The following is an 18,491-nucleotide window of genomic DNA, read 5'->3' as shown; positions in this document are numbered from 1 at the left end:
CACAGAAGTTTTTGATGAAATTTGATTTCTCTTGTTGCTCCTGCTTTTGGGGACATTTAAGACTGTTACCATTCCAAAGTCACGATATTTCCTTCTAAGGCTTTTACCGTTTTAGTTCTGACATTCTGATATTTGATACATTTTGAGTTAATTTTTGTATGTGGTGTGTGGTAGAGGCCCACATTCATTCTTTTGCCTACGGATGTCCAGTTGTCCCAGCACCATTGTTGAAAAGACTATGCTTTCTCCCATTAAATGGTCCTGGCACCCTGGTCAGGAGTCAGTTGAACATAGACGAATAGGATAATTTGTGGACTCTCAAGTCTATTTCATCACACTGACTTCTTAATTTAACTTTATAAAGAAATAATTTTTAGAATTCTTTCATTCAGCATTTTCTCTCTAAAACTTCCAAAATTATTTATCATTTGTTTAGTTGATTGAAATGAGCCAGAATCAAATGCTGTAGGAAAAATTTACTAAAAGTCAAAAGAATGGTTTTATAGCAATTTATGACATGTTAGACTATGTTACAATTATGTACTTTGTTATTAGAATTATTTCTAAAAGCATAAATTTATGAGACATTAAGGAATCTATTTCAATATATCTGAAAAGAAAATTATAATAACAAAAATATTAGACACTATATAGCATAATATAAAATATGAATGGATACATGATAAGGATTTTTAATATTTAACCCTTTCACAAACTTATGTACAATAAGAATAACACAATACAATTGTGCATTTAATGTTCTCTGCCCTGTATTCTGTTCTGTTACATTCTCTTACATAGTGAACATTTCTTTGAGAGAGGCATCATATATGTACAAAAAATAGAAAACTTTGAGCTGGTTGACATTGCTGAGGTTAAAAGACCCATAGCAAAATATAGATTTTTCTCTTCTCAATGTTCAAGCCACTCCCTTCCAAGCATTCATTAACTGTCACGTGTGAGGCTTTGGGTGTGTTTTCTAAACTATGGACTACTTTAAAAGGATGTGTTTTCCAGTTTTGTTACTAGAAGCATCAATGCACTTTGGGTATTATTTTCACAGTCCTCATATTCATTTTAAGGTCCTTTATTATAAAATAGTCTGAAGGTGACCAGGCATATTCCATACCCCCCCCCCGAATCCTCTTATGTACAAACATAAAAACATGTCTCAAATGATTAAAACGTGCGGCACATGCTTGGATACTAATGCTCTGAAGAGATGGCTTGCAGTTACAGTCACCCAGAGTTTCTCATTAAGAGGTTCTCTATACATGACCTGAGGGAAATCTGTTCACTTGAAAGTGAGCCTTAAAGGAAGAGTGTAAAAATCTATCACTGCTATTGAAATTCAGAATGAATCAAATAAAAAAGGATACTGATTATGAAAACATTTTATCCTTTTACAATGCTTGTAAGGATTTATCTTCTGCTTCCCTGCCTAAACAGTCGTAGAACATCGACTTTAGGCGCTCCCAGACTCTGCAGTTCTGTCAATCCCCAGTAGGGGACGCTGTTGCATTAAAAAAGTGCACCAGCTGCCGCTTTTCTCTACTGGGCCTGTATTCCTTCTCCATTTTCAAGATACATTTTTAAAGTCATATACATATGAATACTATTTCTCTAAACTCTAAGATATTGAGAGTTGAAGAAAAACAGAATTCTTGAAGGATGGTTCTTTTACCCACTATCTTCAGAGATATTTCATTGTATGTGACAGTCTCGGAGGTTGGTATCAAAGTCCCAAAGTACGAAATGCATCTCGTAAATCATCAACTTCATATAGGGGCTGTAGAGAAGGAGAGAAATAAGCTCAGTGGATGCCTTTGTAACATTTTGGAAGAAAGTAAATTGGGAGGGAGGAGGAAGAGGAGATGGGGAGAGGAGAGGGAGGAAATAAATCCCGAGGAGAGTCCAACAGGTCAGACACGTGAGTGAGGAAAGAGAAGGGAAGAGAAGGGGACTTAGCAGAGGGCTCTGAACTGTGAAACAACAGAAGAGCAGACTCAACTGTAGGAGAAATGACAACGAGAATGACGAAGAGAAACGAAGGTTTTCATCGGAGGAAAAGTAAGGAGTGATAAATGGACAAGCACACGCAGGAAAGGTACACACACGTACATGTAAACGTAAGAAATATACGTAGCTCCAGGAAAAGATGACTCGGAGAGAAAGAACACTAGAAGCACAGGAGCCCCTTACCAAAAGGATGCGTCGAAGCTGCCTGGATAGACGAACTGAGTTTTCATGCAGCCCCTCCCAGGCTCTGAAAGTTTTTTCACGATTTTCCACGAAAGTATTCCAGCAATAAAAATAATCTTTAAAAAGGGAGGGAAGCAATAGAATATAGCTCAAATATCAAATCAAGAGGAAAGAAGAATCCCCAGTCCCTTTTAAATTCTCATTTCCCCTAAAGCCTGTGTCCAAGTCATGAATTCTTTTCCTCCAATTCTAGTTGATTTTTATTTTGCATTTTTATGAGTTTATTTGAGCCAAAACTGACAACTGCCAAGAAGCAGGATCTCAAATGCTCCCCTAGCTGATAAGTTTTGGCTCCAACGGTGAACTAGAATCTCGGTATAATTTTGCCCCCTGTATGTCCCCCCTGAATCTTCTCAGTCTGAACTGCAATCCTGAATGCCAGCTGCTTCTCTGAGCTGGACCAGCAAGCAAGGTCTCCCTCCTACCTTTGAAGGTCATGATGGCGATTTGCACCCCCGCGCGGTGCAGCCGCCGCAGCCCTTCGGGCTCAGCCTTGCGGTCCTCGCAGAAGTAGAGGCGCGCGGTGAAGATTCTCAGACTGAGGTTGGGGTTCCCTCTTAGAAAGTCAGCCACATGCCGGGCGCAGTCGTAGCAGGGACTCCAAGAGGTGAACCAGGTTACCCGGTAGCACCGGCCAGGGTCCAGGTCCCAGTCGGAGATGTAGCGCAGGAAGAGCAATTCCACGTGGCAACCCGACTGGGGAGAGAGCAGAGGACTTGTTCACGTTTACTGACCTGTACTGCGGCGCCCGCAGCTTTGCAGTCATTAATTCATCTCCCTCCCACAGTGATCTTTTGGGGGCAGCGACAGTTCTGTCCTTAGGTTACTGAAAGGTTAAGCAACTGCCCAAAAAGGCACAGTGGTGAGCCCAAACCCTTCGCACCCTTGGCCCTGCAGAGTGGGGAAAGGCTGTGGGTTTTCTGTGGTGTGAGGAGGACCAAATGAGTTGAGTTGGGATGGAATAGCATGACACTATCTCAGTACAGATTTAGTATGTGTTTGTGAAGTGACTGTAGTTGTAGTTTTTGTGCCTTTGAGGAGGAGGAAAATGACTGGGAAGTGCCTAGTGATGTAGCATTGTGGGAATACACAGTATCACTAGGTGGAAAGTTTAGGGTTGGGAGGGCTGGAAAAGGTAAAATAGACTATGGAGAGGCAGACCAGTGTTGTAAAAGCAACTAAATAATGTGTTTGCTCACTGTATGATCCCTGTGACTGTAATAATAACGGCAATAGTGAGATATAGCAAGTCCATTTAGGATTGCAGATGAGACCCAGAATCTGAAGACCTTGGTTCCATCACCCCTCCTGTGACTTAAACAGATTACCCAACTCTTGGATCTTCTAATCTTATCAGTAAAATGGGCTGGGATGGTGTTATGAGGATCACATGAGAGGGTAGTAAAGGGTTGGTACCAAATAGGACAGAGATTACAGTGTAAGATAATTGCAGTGAGATAATTTACATAAGACAAAGAAGGCAAAGAGAACTGGATAGTGAAATAAGTACTAAATAATGAGCCAGCCGCTGTCATTCCACCCACGGGTTCTTCCCTGGGATGCCACCAAGACCAGATGTCTCTGCATGTTGTGAGAGAGGAAATATTCATCAGCAGATTATGTAAACCCATCTGGATTTTGGTGAAAAAGTTTTTTGGAAATGTAATCCTCTGATCTTCTAGATGTTGAGTGATCAATTTAATTAATCAACCAATTGAGGCTTCCCTGAGTTTTCTGGGGCTTGCCATGCCGACTGTATTCACTGGCCTATGCTCTGTGTGAACAGGAGGGAATAGAAATCATTTGGAAAACAGAACTGGTCATCATTACTTTTTCCTAAGACTTTCTTCCTTAATTTTCAAAAATTCTAAAGACACAGTTTGTTTTTCACATTTAAAAAGAGGATTTTATTTATTTATTTTTAGAGAGGGGGGAGGGAGGGAGAAAGGAGAGAGAAAAATACCTATCAGTTGCCTCTCACACACCCCTATACACCTCTACCCAGGGACCTGGCCCACAACCTAGGCATGGGCCCTGACTGGGAACTGAACCAGTTACCTTTCAATTTGCAGGCCAACACCCGGTCCACTGAGCCACACAAGTCAGGGCTGTTTTTCACATTTAAAATTTAGCTTGAATGAGTTGATAATATTCCCCCAAGTCAAAACGCTCTTACCTTTGATTTTTTCCTTAATCTCAAAGGCAATTTGGATGCTGGAGAAAGGGGAGGAAAGTTTAGGGGCAGTTATTCTTGGCAGTGAAGCAAGGTCTGGCATTAATGTGCCCGGCATGATGGAGAGGACATTAAATGACATCCTTTGGGGCATATCATATCTATTATGGTTTCATGGACAGTAAAAAGAAAACAAAATATTACAGGAATCTAGTGGGGACAGAAGCAAAACATTCTAAAAGTAGTACCATCAGCAGGCAGGTGCTCTACAAGTGCCCACAGTATAGCTTTTAATTGCCTGGGAAGCAAATATTAATTGATACCTTGTTTCGAAGGTGACCGAAGTCCAATGAAAAGGAGGTGGCACTGTCTCGCCGCTTCACAACGTAGCACAAGTAGGTCTCATGGCGACCCTTAGCCCAACGGACGTTTTTGAAATGGTAAAGAAACTTCCTCTGCTTCATCAGGAGGCTGTGGGTGAAAGGAGGAAGGAAAGTGCAGGGGTACAGCTTATTCTCTGGTCACTCATGGCTTTCCTTCGGCTCTTTTTAAACCTACAATCACTTGGGCCAAACCAGACAAGATACCTTTGCTTCCTTTGCCAGAAGCCTGAGACCTACTGTGCTTGGAATCCATTATAAACTCCTTTTCATGCTTATATGTAAGACCAGTGGAAAGATAGCAGGAACCCAAAGCCATGCAAGCTCACAGGACAGTCCCCTTCCACAGTTCTCTTCTAGGTGACAATACCTTGGAATGGCAAACTTGTTCCTCAGTCCCATGATTACATTTTCAGGTTTCCCTTGCAGTGTCTGCCTAAATGCTCAATCTGTACTTCAAACTGAACGTGGTCAAAACAGTGTTCCCAAACTGCCCTCTGCCCTGACTGTCCCACTTCTCCTCCCAAATGTTCCATTTCAGGTAACCGGGCTAAAAGCTGGGGATCCTCTTTCATTCTTCTTGCTCTCCCCTCCTCACATTTAATTAGTGATAAAAAATTATTCATTCAAACCTCTAGATATTTCTTGAATTTGTGCCTGCTGTATTGTCTCTATTCTCTGCGTCAGTCCAAGCCCTCATCTTTCACTTTATCTGTTGTCCTGGCCTCTTAACTGGTCTCTGTGCCTCCAAGTCCCTCCAAAATAACATTTTCCATGCCATACCAGAGCGATCTCACCAAAACCCAGGTGTGGCCACGTCATCGCATGCTGAGAACCCCCTAAGGATTCTGTTTGGCTCACAGGATAAACTCCAAACTCTAAAATGTGTTATTTAGGCCAGTTTTTACATTGGACATCCATCTACAGTTCTAGCTTCCTTTCCTGGTACTTTCCCTCCGTTCCCCACCACTTCAGGCCCCCTCTTGCAGCTGGGTTCCCTGGCACTAGTCTCCTTTCTTCTTTCTGTCCAGACATCTTGCTGCTGGAGCTTTCTCTGACTAAGAGCTTCCTTACTTTTTTTCTATTGTGCAAAACCCACACATTCCTTCAAAGCCTGATGACAGTCACAGTTTCAGCTGTTCTAGTAAGACCTTTCTCACCACCACTATCCCAAAGTTACTAGGCAAAAATCGACTGATAAGAACAAAAAACCCTCTGTAGTTTCCCATTGTTCTCCAGTTTGTCTCTATCAAGGAATTCCTCCTTTGTTATCAAGTGATTGCTGGTATCTGTCTCCCCAATTAGGCTTTGTGTTTTGAAAGAATCACTTTATGAGTAACATATATAGTTAGAAGTATAAGAGCAATACTTGACTCTTGTCAACTTGAGTAGTACAAAAAAGTAGAGAGTTATAAAATTTAAAATACTAAAGAATTTTAAAATTTGGAATATCAGTGTCTAATGAAAATTAGACATAGTGTCTAATGACAATTACTATTAAGATTGTTTTTCCTTCTGGTCTTTTACAAGCATATATTTACAGGACTTTGATTAAACTCATTTCTGTACTTTTGTATTCTGCTGCTCTTTTCACTTGGCAATGTAATCTAAATATTATGCTACGTTCACACAGAGAGACTGGTCCTTTCCCTCTGTGTTTCCTAGCTCCTAGCACAGCGCCTTGTATATCGTAAGCACTAAATTGAATTTGTGGAAATACTTTCTGCTAGCTCAAGTTCCTTTGCAGTTGTGAACATAACACAAGCTATACAGTGTGGTCAATCCCAAAGCACTAATAGTGTCTCTGGTTTTTGTCCCTCTTTTCCAGAAATGTGTTTATCCAATTTGTGGAAACAATGCTGCCACCTAATGGCATTGGGCAGAAGTGCAAAGGATTTGTAAAAATAAACACGGTCAGGGATTTGAATACCGTTTGCTGGCAAGAGAATTGAAACTTTTTTTCACTTTTTGTTTTACATTGAAGTATAATTTACATACTTCGCTCATTTAAAATGTGCAATTCTATGAATACTGGCAGATGTAAATGCCCCAAACTGCTACCAGAGTCAAGATACAGAACGGTGCCAGGGCACACCGCCCCCAGGTTCTCCATCCACCTTTTCAGCCACTTCCTCCCTTTTTTTCCCCAGGCAACCACTAGTCTGCTTTCCCCAACTATAAATTACTTCTTGTTTTCCAGAACTTCATATAAATCGTCCGTGATCTCTCCCCTTGTGCCTGACTTCTTTCCCTTAGCACAATGGCTTTGGGATTTATTCCTGACGTTGCATGCGTGGGTAGTTTGTCCCTTCCACTGGACAGTACATTCCATTGCAGGGATGCAGCACGTTTTGTTGATTCCTGCACTTGTTGATGGACTTTTGGGTTGTTTCCACTTTGGGGCTAGTGTGAAGAAAGCTTCTGTGAACTTTAATTTACCAGTCTGTGTGTGGGCATATGTTGAGAATAATTATTTTAATAATGTGATACATGAGATAGACCCTGAACTTAAAAATGAGGTACCCAAATGTCAACCTTATTAAGTAGATAAACAAGAACAAGAGCTTTTTTATAGCTGTCACAATTTCAATGTCTCAATTCACACACATGGAGCTTATCGGAATACACTTTAAAACCTGAGGCAGAGAACTAAATTTATTACAAATGTACACATTAGGCATGTCAAACAATAGCAAATTAGTCAATTATATTATTTTAGAATTAGAAACGCACATTTGGCAGGAATCTAAAATGGATGCTAACAAAAATCTGATAATAACTGGCTTTATTTTAAATTAAAGTAACTTGTTATGGTGATCACCATGGCACTACCATCATCACCATTACTAGTGTTACATACTTAGCACATAATAACCCATAGCATAGATAAGTTGAATACATAATAAGTGCTTACTATGTACTGAAGAAGAGTGCTTAATAAATACTGAAATGAAAAAAAATTCTCTTTGGGGCCCAATCAGTTTAAAATAGAGTAAGCATCACCTCATACCAATAAATTCCTTTTACATTTAACCCACTCTTCTGGGCTGTATGGGTGAGAAGGCCGGGGTGGGGGCAGGTAATGCAACCAGATCATGCACTGAAGGCAGAGTGGCAGGGACCAGACCTGCTACCCTGACGAGGACAAAGTATTCTGAAAGTCATAGAAAATGACACGAAGTAGGTAGAGGAATTCAGATGGACTTTTACGTCCTACTCCACGTGAAAATGCAGTCGTTCACTGTTTCTGCCAGGAGTTCCCTGTCACAATGAAGTGAATTGCGTGACTGTGACCTGTTAATTAGCTTTCTTGATCCACCGGCTCCCTTCAGCTGTAGTGAGGAGCCGGTTTCCAGCACCCTGTTCTTCTCTAGGTTTCTCTTCTGAGCACAAAGGACTTTGCAGAGGCAGTTTTTAGGCCTGCAGGTTGACAGCTGTTTGAACAGCTGTGCTCCCCGAGGCAGAACGCTGGCTGCATCCCCAGCAATGCAAACCAGAGAGGACTGCGTGAAACGTGATCACGCCTGCGTCATCCTCTCCTGCCCCGTGCCATCACTAATGTGCTCGGCAGGCACTCTTTTCCTTAACGATCATTATGTGTCTCCCTCTCCCTCCTGTTGAATTGCATCTCTCCTCCTTTCGTATTTCTTTCTCTGAATTTCAGCTACTGATTTTACCCCTGTTTTGCATTTCATTATACACAAATATCTCCACTGAGCCCTTTATACCTCAGATTGGTTTTCAACCCTTCATTGAAACCGAGCAGACATTCAACATTTTTGCCCTCAAGAAATTGTTCTGAAGAACACTTACTCTGCCATTAAAAATCTTAACTCTGTTGTGTAAATTCTTTGTAAAAGAAGTAAGTTGAGATTATTCTCATACATTTGGAGGAATAAAAAAAAGTAGGAATAGAATAAATTCTGTGATAGTAACTCAACTGACATAAACTGTGCGAAGACATTGTTAAAAGTCTTGCAGAATACACATTTAAGAAGTTCAGCCATGTCTAAAGAAACTGAAAGACTAAACAGTAAAGACACCCTGAGCTGCTTCACAATTGGACCTATAACATTAAATAATTTGCTTGACTGAATTTTCCTCCTTATAATAGACACAGTCATAGTGATTTTCAAGCTATTAAGTTTGGTTTGCAGGCTGGTGCTCACTCCTCTGGGCCACACCAGCCAGGGCTCTTCAATCTATTAAGTTTGAACATTGGCACTTAAAAAAATAATTTCCTCACTATGTAACTAAATTACTCAGTAGAGTCTCCCTAGGAAAGTTTATCTTCGAGTGGTTTTTATAGTTGAATATTTACAAAATTATTATTACAATTACCACTACTGTTTTTAGTATAAGTATTGCTTTTCTTTCTTTCTTTCTTTTTTTTTTTTTTTCATGATTTGAGTCTCTGAACATTTGCTGTGTTGATATTATTACCACAAACTAGTTCTAACTGCAGTAGAACTCTCAGGACAGGTCAATACATGGTCATAAAAGTTGTTTCAAATATGAAAGAGAGAGAAAGTTAGGCACGACATGTAAGATCTGAACAGAGGATGAGACAGATCCAGAGAAATAAATCTGCATAGTGACCAAACAGATCTTGTGAATCAGAGAGTGACAGGAGAGAAAGGGATAGCTACCAATCTCATTGCTCAGATTTGCCGGGAGAGCAAAGCCAAAGCAGCCACCCGTGAGGAGATCATCTGGTTACCTGTCCATAGTGGATTCCAGAGTGTCTTTCTTGGCTCCCCAAAGTCTTAGGCCAGGGAAAGCTTGCCTCAAGCACAGCTGCTGCACTGACTGGCAATGCTTTGGCCCTGTACATTCAAATTTGAGCTTACCCTTTTGGGCTCCTCCCCCCACAGCATCATCACCACCTGGTCCCCCAAAGGCCTTCCTCCTGTTTGGGCACAGTGAAGATGGGTGGTTGTCATAGGCAGAGTCCCATGGGTAAAATGATTGAAGGCCACTCTGCTTAATGTATAGGTTTCTTTCAGGCTGCCTCTCTAAAACTTCAATCGACGCCCCACAGGTAACACAGATCAGGAGACAGTAGCATGACCACTTTGTAAATTGTAATTATGGTATAATGGCAAAAGCGTAATAATAATAATGCTCATTTAAATAGCATCTTGTGTTCTGTGAGCTGAAAACATCTATTTCCTCATTTAATTAGACAATATCTCTGAATCTCAGTAGAGACCAATGCTAACAGTTCCTGCTTTGTGACTGAGCAAGTAAACTCAGTCTGTTATGTAGGACTTAGGACATAGAAATTTTGCCTCCCAAACCACTACTTTTTTTTCTGATTATATTATAAGAATTGCCAGAAGACTAGATGACTACACCAAAGAGTAATTTTTGCATAAGCCATCTTTCCACGAAAGCCACATAATAATTTGAAGTCAGAAGCAGCAGCATCCCAAACAATTAAAAAATGTTTATAGAATCAGGCAGAATCAGGATCTAAATGACTACATTGAACTTGGAAAATGGGTTGGGCTTTTCAAATAGGAAGCCTTAAGTTCTTGCCCTTATTCAAAGTGGTCTATTACAGATTTTGCTTTGCCCTCCTACTTCAGTCCATATGCATTTTACTTACTCATTCAATAGAAACTTAATGATAGAATTGTGTCATGTGCTGCAGTTGCAATGGTAAGCAAAACAAGTAGGGCTCCTGCTCTCTGCCTAACTCAAGGCATTCAATACATCTATGCATTGATGATTCCCAAATCTATCGTTCTAGCTTGGATCTCTCCCTTGAAGGCAAGGCAAGTGTCTCCATCTCCCTCCTCCGTCTCCATTTGTGTTTTAAACATGCCTAAAACTGAGCACCTGTTCTGTCTCCCAACACATAACCTGCTCCTCTTGCCATCTTCTCTCCCTCAATGGCAGTGTCATTCTTCCCATTGCTCAGACCAACTTGGCAGTCTTCCTTGACTGCTCTCTTCCTTTTAAATCCCATGCCTAATCCATTAGCAAATCCTGTTAACTCTGCTTACAAAGTAAATTCAAAACCTGGACCACTTTTCACCACCTCTGGGTCCAAGCAACTTGAATTATTGCAGTTAGCCTCCCAACTGGTCTCCCTGCTTCCATCCTTCTTCAGTTGCAGTCCGTTCTCCACACAGCATATGTCAGGCAAACTGAATAAATGGCTGATGCAAGGTATAACTTTTCTGCCATATAACAAGTTTAGACAGTTGACCTAGCAAGTAATTAAATCTAAATCTAATTGAAACATGGACTCTGAGCTCTTCATTTTGTCAAAAGAGGACCTGTTGGCCACCTTTTTAACCGGAATGTTTTCTCCTTCTTTCAGTTTGATGATGAGCTCACGATCCAGGCAGTATGGGAGAAAGTGTGGAAAGGCAGCTACTGAGTCAACTTTTCAAACTGGTTTCTGAAGCAGAATTTATCTGTGGATATTTATTTGTGTCATTTCATGAAATAGAGCTGATAGGGTGTTGGAAAAAGCTAAAAACACAACACAAAATACTCAACATACATTCTTGTATATTTCCTTCTTTTTTTTGAAAATCTTACCTTTTAGTGTATGACAACATTAAGAAGATTCTCTCCAATTCAGTTTGAAAATGAAGATTCTTGAAAGCAAAAAATTCTGTTGTGTTTATTTTGATGTTCTGCACCCTTGGGAGCAATTCAAAAAGTGCTTTTTTAAAGTAATTTATGAGCACCATCTCTCCCCACCCCCCCGTTGAAGATAACTTTTTATTAACTGAATTATTTTTTTCATGGACCAAAAAGTTTTTTGTACTGTCCCCTTGTCAATGTCACCCAGTTTCAATTAAAGAATCTTCTGAAGTATGGGTTCCCCTGCCTACTGAGGGAGAGCTCTTCCCTGAGCTCGCTCTCTCCAGTGCCATCAGTCATACTTACGTTGTTCATTTTATTTGAGAACTATTTATGGAGCACCTGTTATGTGCCAGCTGTGGTGCTGGGCGCTGGAGCTATGTTGGAAAACAAAGCTTCTACCCTGTGGACCTCAGGTCTTCACCTTAGAGCTCACTCTGTCAGCCCCCCATGGTCCAAGCAGACCAGGACTGGTGGAATTACTGGGTTTTGTCGCTGCTTCTGGCTCCCCTGTTAAGAAGGTACTAACAAAACAGTGGCACTGCCATCATCTTCCTTGTCCTTTTGAGCTTCCAGGGCTTGAGGGTGCTGGCTCAAGTGCACTGTCCTTAGGAGCCTGCGATCCCTTAGGCTGGATGAACCTGAGCTTCCTCTAAGGGAGTTCCATTTCTCAGGGCTCCTGTCTAGGTCCGGGCCAGGGTCTGCACAGCTAAAACCGTCTGTGTTCTCTGTGCCTGCCATTCTTTAAAGTTCCCCTTTCACGGCCCTGAGTAAGATTTCAGTTCTCAGGATCAGCGTGGGAGTGCTTGCTGTGTTGTCATCCTCACACTGCAGACAGTCAACCCCTCACCGGAGGAGTTGGGAGGCTTTTGCTCAGGATTGGTACTCCCATTAGCAGAGCAGTTCCCATCATAATGCGCTTGCCTCCTATCTTATGACTCATTACTTTCCTCTTCTGTGCTGTTACATAGCTTGGTTCTACCCAAAAAGGGGGTTTCGAATATAGGATGAGTATGAGCACCATCTTTGAAAACTGAAATTCATTCATTTACTGTTTATTGAAGGTCTACTATGAGAAAGCATGAGGCTGTTTTGAAGGGGAACAACGATGTACATTTTAGTTCTTCAAGGAATTTATAACTTTGTTAAAAGCTTTAAAAATAGACAATACTGTCCTGGCTGGTGTGGCTCAGTGGATTGAGTGCTGGCTTGTGAACTGAAAAGTCTCTGGTTCGATTCCCAGTCAGGGCACATGCTGGGCTTGTGGGCCAGGTCCCCAGCTGGGGGTGTGCAAGAGGCAACCGATTGATGTATCTCTCACACAATGGTGTTTCTCTCCCTCTCTTTCTCCCTCCCTTCTTCTATCTTTGAAAATAAACAAATAAAATCTTGTTAAAAAGACAATACTTAAATGACATATGAAAGAATTAAATGTTAATAAAAATGGAACCTGAAAATTATGGAATCGTAACATCTCAAAGTGGAAGGAACCTTAGTATTCATCCAACTCTATTCTTCTTTAAATAGGATATGCGCGTCTGGAGAGAGGCCCAAACCAAAGCGCGTAGCAATAGACCAGGGAGAGGTCGGGACCAGGATACACGTATGCTACCCTAGAACGTAAAAGTTATGCAAAGATTAGGACAAACCAGTATTTTTTATTTAAAAAATATTTAGAGTAGCCCTGGCCAGGCAGCTCAGTTGGCTAGAGCATTGTCCTGACACGCCAAAGTTGCAGGTTAGATCCCCGATCTGGGTATATGCAAGAAACAACCAATGCATGCATAAATAAGGGGAAAAGCAAATCAGTGTTTCTCCCTCTCTCCCTTTCTCTCTCTAAAATCAATAAAAAGTAATTTTAAACATAAAGTATTTAGAGTAGAAGAAAATATGCACGTTAGTTTTCCTTAAGCTTATAGCCTTTTCTCCATTTTTCTCTCCCACCTCCATGTAAAAAATAAAAGGCCTCACAAGATGGAACATCTCAACAATTTGAATTCTCTGCTGTATGGAGAGTAAGCCCATACCTGGCAGGCCCACAAGTGTGGTTGCTAATGTAGCACATGTAAATGTTGAAGATAAAACATGGATTTCAGGCAATTTCAGCCTAACATGGGTTGTTTGGGATTATATCCTCAGATCCTCAAGCATTTCTTCTTCTTTTTTAAAAAAGATTTTATTTATTTATTTATTTTTAGAGATGGGAAGGGAAGGAGAAAGAGAGGGAGAGAAACATCGATGTGTGATTGCCTCTCACATGCCCCCCACTGGCCTGCAACTTAGACTGGGAATCGAATCAACAACCCTTTGGTTCGCAAGCCAGCACTCAATCCACTGAGCCACACCAGCTAGGGTGAGCATTTCTTATTTTACAGTTTAACAGGGAAAAGAAATCGGGGACAATGATTCTGTAATTCTCTAGAGAAAGCATGAGTCCTTGCTAAAGCATCTCGAACAGCTGTCTCCTCCCCTCTTCTCTAACCCAGTAACAGGACAAAATCACTTAGTGTCGTGAGTTCAGAAGAAGAAGAGAATCACAACTTGATTGAGACCTGGATAAATGGATACAAGTTTAATAAATAAAAGTATGGAGTAGAGCATTCCTGGAGGACAGTCTTTGAGGGTAGAGAGACTTGGGCCCTTTGACTTAGGAAACGTGTGACATGGGGAAAGAATTCTTTCCTCACGCGGTCATTCCGAGGATCTGCTTGGCCGCCGTGTGTGACTGTGAAAGCAAGGGAACTGGGATGTTTGGGACGTGCCTGCTAACACTTTTCAGCTTCTCTCCAGGTGACGGAACGATAGGGGCGAGGGCAGGACTGTCTGAAGCACGCTCCGTTTGGGCAGCCATGAGCGCATGGTCTGGCTGGAGTGATGGCTCGTATCAAAACAAAGATGACTACAAAACTGAGGCGTTATTCATATGTCATAGGAGCTTCTTAAGGAAAACTTTCTAACAAAAGTGACAGTTAAGTAGCTTGCATAATGGCTGTAAAAAATGTTATTAAAGAGGTATGATCTGTCCAGCACTCGAAAATACCTTTATTTCTCTAAAAGCTGGATTCCCTGTGAACCGTCCTTCTTTTAAAGGATGGAAAAATACATTTTTTAATAATTACAATAGCATTTTTCATTCCTAGAGTTAGTGAGATTAAAAAAAAAACAACCCAATTTTGTGGGGTTTCATTCAGCTATTTTTAAAAGTTATTTTTCTCACTAACTGCCTTCTCCCTTTACCAACTTCTCTTGAAAACCCCCAGGACAACCTGGTTAGTTTATTTTTGACAAAAACAACATGACTTGGAAATTGTGCCTCTAGTGGCTGAGGTAAGTCTTGGACATCTGGCCTTCACCCCTGCTAATCTTTACCACGAGCAGCACAGGTGAGGTTTCATTATGGCCAGCATGTGAGTCCAGAAGGCCCCTGGGGCTCCTCCATGGTCTGCATTCCTGTGTCTGAAGGCCGAGATGCTCAGACATTGGCTCCCCAAGCACTATTTTTGGACACCAGGTAGATTGTTCAATATGATACTTTGTTGTTTTTGAAAGAGCCCAGAAAGGGGTCTTTGTGGGTAAAAGTGTGATTTTTGGAGTGCTTCAACTTCTGCTTTTCCTTATTTTTGTTTTTCTCAATTCACTGCCAGGCATATTACTTTATTTCTCTGGGGTATGAAGAAGTTGAGGGACAGGACTTTAAACCTATACAGGAATTACTCACTGAACTTCTGCTGTGCAGCTGCCTAGGGCTTACTGAGGTTGAGAGAGCAGCTAAGCAAGCGTTCATCAAAAGCCTAGGGATGGGAAAAGGGCTAAAGAAAACAAGTTATTTTTGATGGGAAAATTAACTAAAGAAGCTTCATTGATCATGCACATACAAGATATAGTACAGGGTGGTGGGAAAAGTGCGGTTTTGTAATAAAGCACATACAGGTTTGAGTTCTATCTCCACCAAAGTGTCTCTGAGTATGTTGTCTAAGGCCCTGTGTTTTCTTTTTCCCATGTGCAAAATCTGAACAAATAATGGTAATAACAGCTAACTTTTATGTGCACTTACTTAATGCCAGGTTCTGTGCTAAGCATGTTCCATATATTATCTCACTGAAGTCCAACAGGTATGGATTATTACCCTGATTTTCAGGCATTGAGGTTCAGAGAGTTGAAACAACTATTTTGCAGAAAAGTATTGAAAACAGATGATACTATATGTTGCTTAGTGCATGGAAGGTCGTCTATAAAGAGCAACTATTTTTATAAAATATTATCTTAACAGTTCTAGCTGGGTGGTCAAAAGGTTGAGGGATTGATTCTCAGTCAGGGCACATACCTAGGTTGTGGGTTCAATCCCTGGTCTGGGTGCATATGGAAGGCAACGAATTGTTTCTCACATCGATGTTTCTCTCTCTCTTAAAATCATAAACATATCCTTGGGTGAGGATTAAAATACATATACATACATACCCCTTGTATATATATAAGGGTAGTAAAAAGGAGGTAAAATATATATAACAATAGCTGATTTATTTAGAAAACTGATTTCTCAAAAACATAAATTGTGATCGCCAAGCTATCTGTTCCCATGGTTCAAAGTTTTCTGATTAGTAATAAAATGTGAGTGAGTAGTTTTGAGGTTCTCACACTGTATTTCTATCTAAATAATCCCTAATAGATCACCTCCTGCTGTAGGAAGTCCTGGCATCATATTGGCAAATTCTTCCTCCTTGGTTCTCTTGGTAATGATAAACAGCTATATTGCTGGTTTATGTATTTAGTATACTACACTTTTAATCATTATTTTAGAGTGTACTTTTTCCACTTATAAAAAAAGTTTGCTGTGAACCGTAGGCCATATTACGGCAGCAGCCTCATAAATCTCATGTTCACCGAGTTTCTTGAGCTCATCGTTTTTCTCTTGTGCCTGATTTAATCTCGCATATTTTGTACAGCAACATGCTGTGCAGGCTACGAAATCACCTAACAGCCCATTTCTCAGAAGGAATCTCCATTGTTAAGAAGTGCCTGACTGTATCAGCAGCTCCAAATTCTGTAGTATGTAATTCAGCAGGGTGGATGTCCACTTCTTTCCCCCTCCCCCTATCCACCCACACATTGGCTAAAAGTACCATCGGAGGATCTCTTCACTTTGTTACTAGAGGTGGACGGGAAGAGTCAACGACCTCAGCACAATTAGACAAAAACACCACAAAGTCATTCAGCACACTCAGCACTTTGGATCATTTATGCAACATGGCCCTGCCTCCCATACATCCTGGTTACTTTAGACCTTCATCCCAGGTTTCTTAAAGGAGGTACAGCTACAGCATAAAAGAAGTAAAATCAAAGTTCTCCCTGCTGAGACAACTGTGTTGGATACGCTCTGCAATTAGTAATGTATGCACCATACAGATAATCTTAAAAATCTTGATTATGGCAGACAATAGGCCACAAACATGATTCCATTTATATGAAATATCCAGAATAGTAAATCCAGAGAGGCAGAAAGCAGACTGATGATTGCTCAGAAACTGGGGGTAGGGAGGAATAGAGAGTGAAAGGGGTTTTCTTTTGGGGTGATAACGTTTTGGAAGTAAATACAGGTGGTTGTTAACTACAATGTAGGTTCAAGGTCACTGAATTGTACATTCTAAAATGTTTAATTTATATTATGTGGATTTCACTTCAATTAAAAAAAAAATTCCTGATTAATCCAGAGACTTCAAGGGACTAAACCCTATCTGCTATCCAAAGCTCTCAAGTTCAAGCACACCAGAGGTTGACAGACCAGGCTCACCTACAAAAACTAAACCTGGATCTTGCTCTGTTGTTAAAAAAAGATTATGGATGCTGCAAAAAATTAAATTTAAATTAGAAAGCTTGAACTGTAATGAAACTAGTATTCATGGTTTGGTCCACCCATTGCATGGTACTGCCTACTCACTACAAACCAGCAAGTCAAAGAGTCATGGAAAGCCCCGGCCAGGTGACTCAGTTGGTTGGAGCATCATCCCATACACCAAACAGGGTGTGTGTTCAATTCCCAGCCAGGGCACCTGTCAAGGTGTTTTGGGTTTGGTCCCTAGTCAGGGTGTCTATGGGAGACAACTAATGATTTTGTTCTCGCTCTCTCTCTCAAAAAAAAAAAAATCAATAAAAACATATCCTTGGGTGAGGATTAAAAAAAAAAAACAGGGAGAAATCTATCAGCTTAAGCAGAAAATATGTTCTATCATTTTTCTTTCCTATCGTTTTATTAAATATAAAATATTATAGGTGCAAAACCTTTGAAAACATGATCTTGTTAATTCTCAGAGCCACAGATGGACTGACAGTTTACGGTTGTGAAGTTACTCTGTAATATCACATAATTAGCAAGTGCCATGGTAGGACCGGCCCTGAAACAAACCCCCACTCTTTTATATTAAGATGAACAGGATCACATAAATATACATTTTATTATACCTATAACTATGTTGATTTGAGCTAGGAGTTATGTGCATAAATGATATGTTTTTAGTTTCTATGTGGCAAGAGAGAAATTATTCCTGCTCTATGTCATTAGAACATATATTAATTCTTATGAATTGTATTTTAATTATACATTAAATTAATAATTTATGAATTATTATACCTGGATCAATTATTACCCTATGTCAGATCTTTCAATCCCAGTTTCTCTAAGATAATAGCAACATAAAAGAGCATACTTGTTTTACGTTATGAAGTTAGAGATTATTTTGCAGCAAAGAAATTGGTTTCTCTTAACCAATTAAGAAGGTGTCATTCATTTCATATAAACATTTTCATAGTAATTTTTGTTTTCAACACCTCTTGATTTTGATGTTAATATTATGTATTTCATTAGCTTATTTGTATCAAAATAATGATACAAATAAGCTTAACCCCAAAGTCTCATCCATTTTCAAGAACGGGTGGACACGTATGTGGGTGTAATTTTATACACATGGTAGCAATGTTTTTCTGTGCAGTTCTAATTTACCTTTTTTGTAACTCCTGGGTTTGACCATTTAGGACAGAGCAACATGTTAGTAAACAGTATATAACGATGCAGCTGCTAC

General features: G+C 40.4%; 2 protein-coding genes across 3 annotated transcripts in view; one reads left to right on the top strand and one right to left on the bottom strand.

The window, feature by feature from the left end:
• Positions 1–18,491, top strand: part of RIMKLB (ribosomal modification protein rimK like family member B) — a 112,969-nt gene that overhangs the window by 12,600 nt on the left and 81,878 nt on the right. The window lies entirely within an intron of this gene.
• AICDA (activation induced cytidine deaminase) lies at positions 446–9,635 on the bottom strand. The gene is made up of 5 exons (XM_045186916.2): positions 9,536–9,635; positions 4,759–4,906; positions 2,688–2,958; positions 2,203–2,318; positions 446–1,789 (listed from the first exon to the last, which is right to left on the bottom strand). Exons 1-5 carry the CDS (start codon positions 9,541–9,543, stop codon positions 1,736–1,738), a joined length of 597 nt encoding a protein of 198 aa, XP_045042851.1. The 5' UTR covers positions 9,544–9,635; the 3' UTR covers positions 446–1,735.

The sequence above is a fragment of the Desmodus rotundus genome, chromosome 3 (assembly GCF_022682495.2).
Source record: "Desmodus rotundus isolate HL8 chromosome 3, HLdesRot8A.1, whole genome shotgun sequence".
Lineage (NCBI taxonomy): Eukaryota > Metazoa > Chordata > Mammalia > Chiroptera > Phyllostomidae > Desmodus > Desmodus rotundus.
The sequence above is the reverse complement of the archived record's forward strand: the minus strand, read 5'-3'. Positions and strand labels throughout refer to the sequence as shown.

Bases quoted from the DNA above. Each gene is read 5' to 3' on its own strand.
- AICDA (XM_045186916.2), bottom strand. The intron at 2,959-4,758 runs GTATCAATTAAT...CTCTCTCCCCAG, and splicing joins TCGGTCACCTTCGAAACAAG to TCGGGTTGCCACGTGGAATT. The intron at 2,319-2,687 runs GTAGGAGGGAGA...CCCTTTTTAAAG, and splicing joins CGCCATCATGACCTTCAAAG to ATTATTTTTATTGCTGGAAT.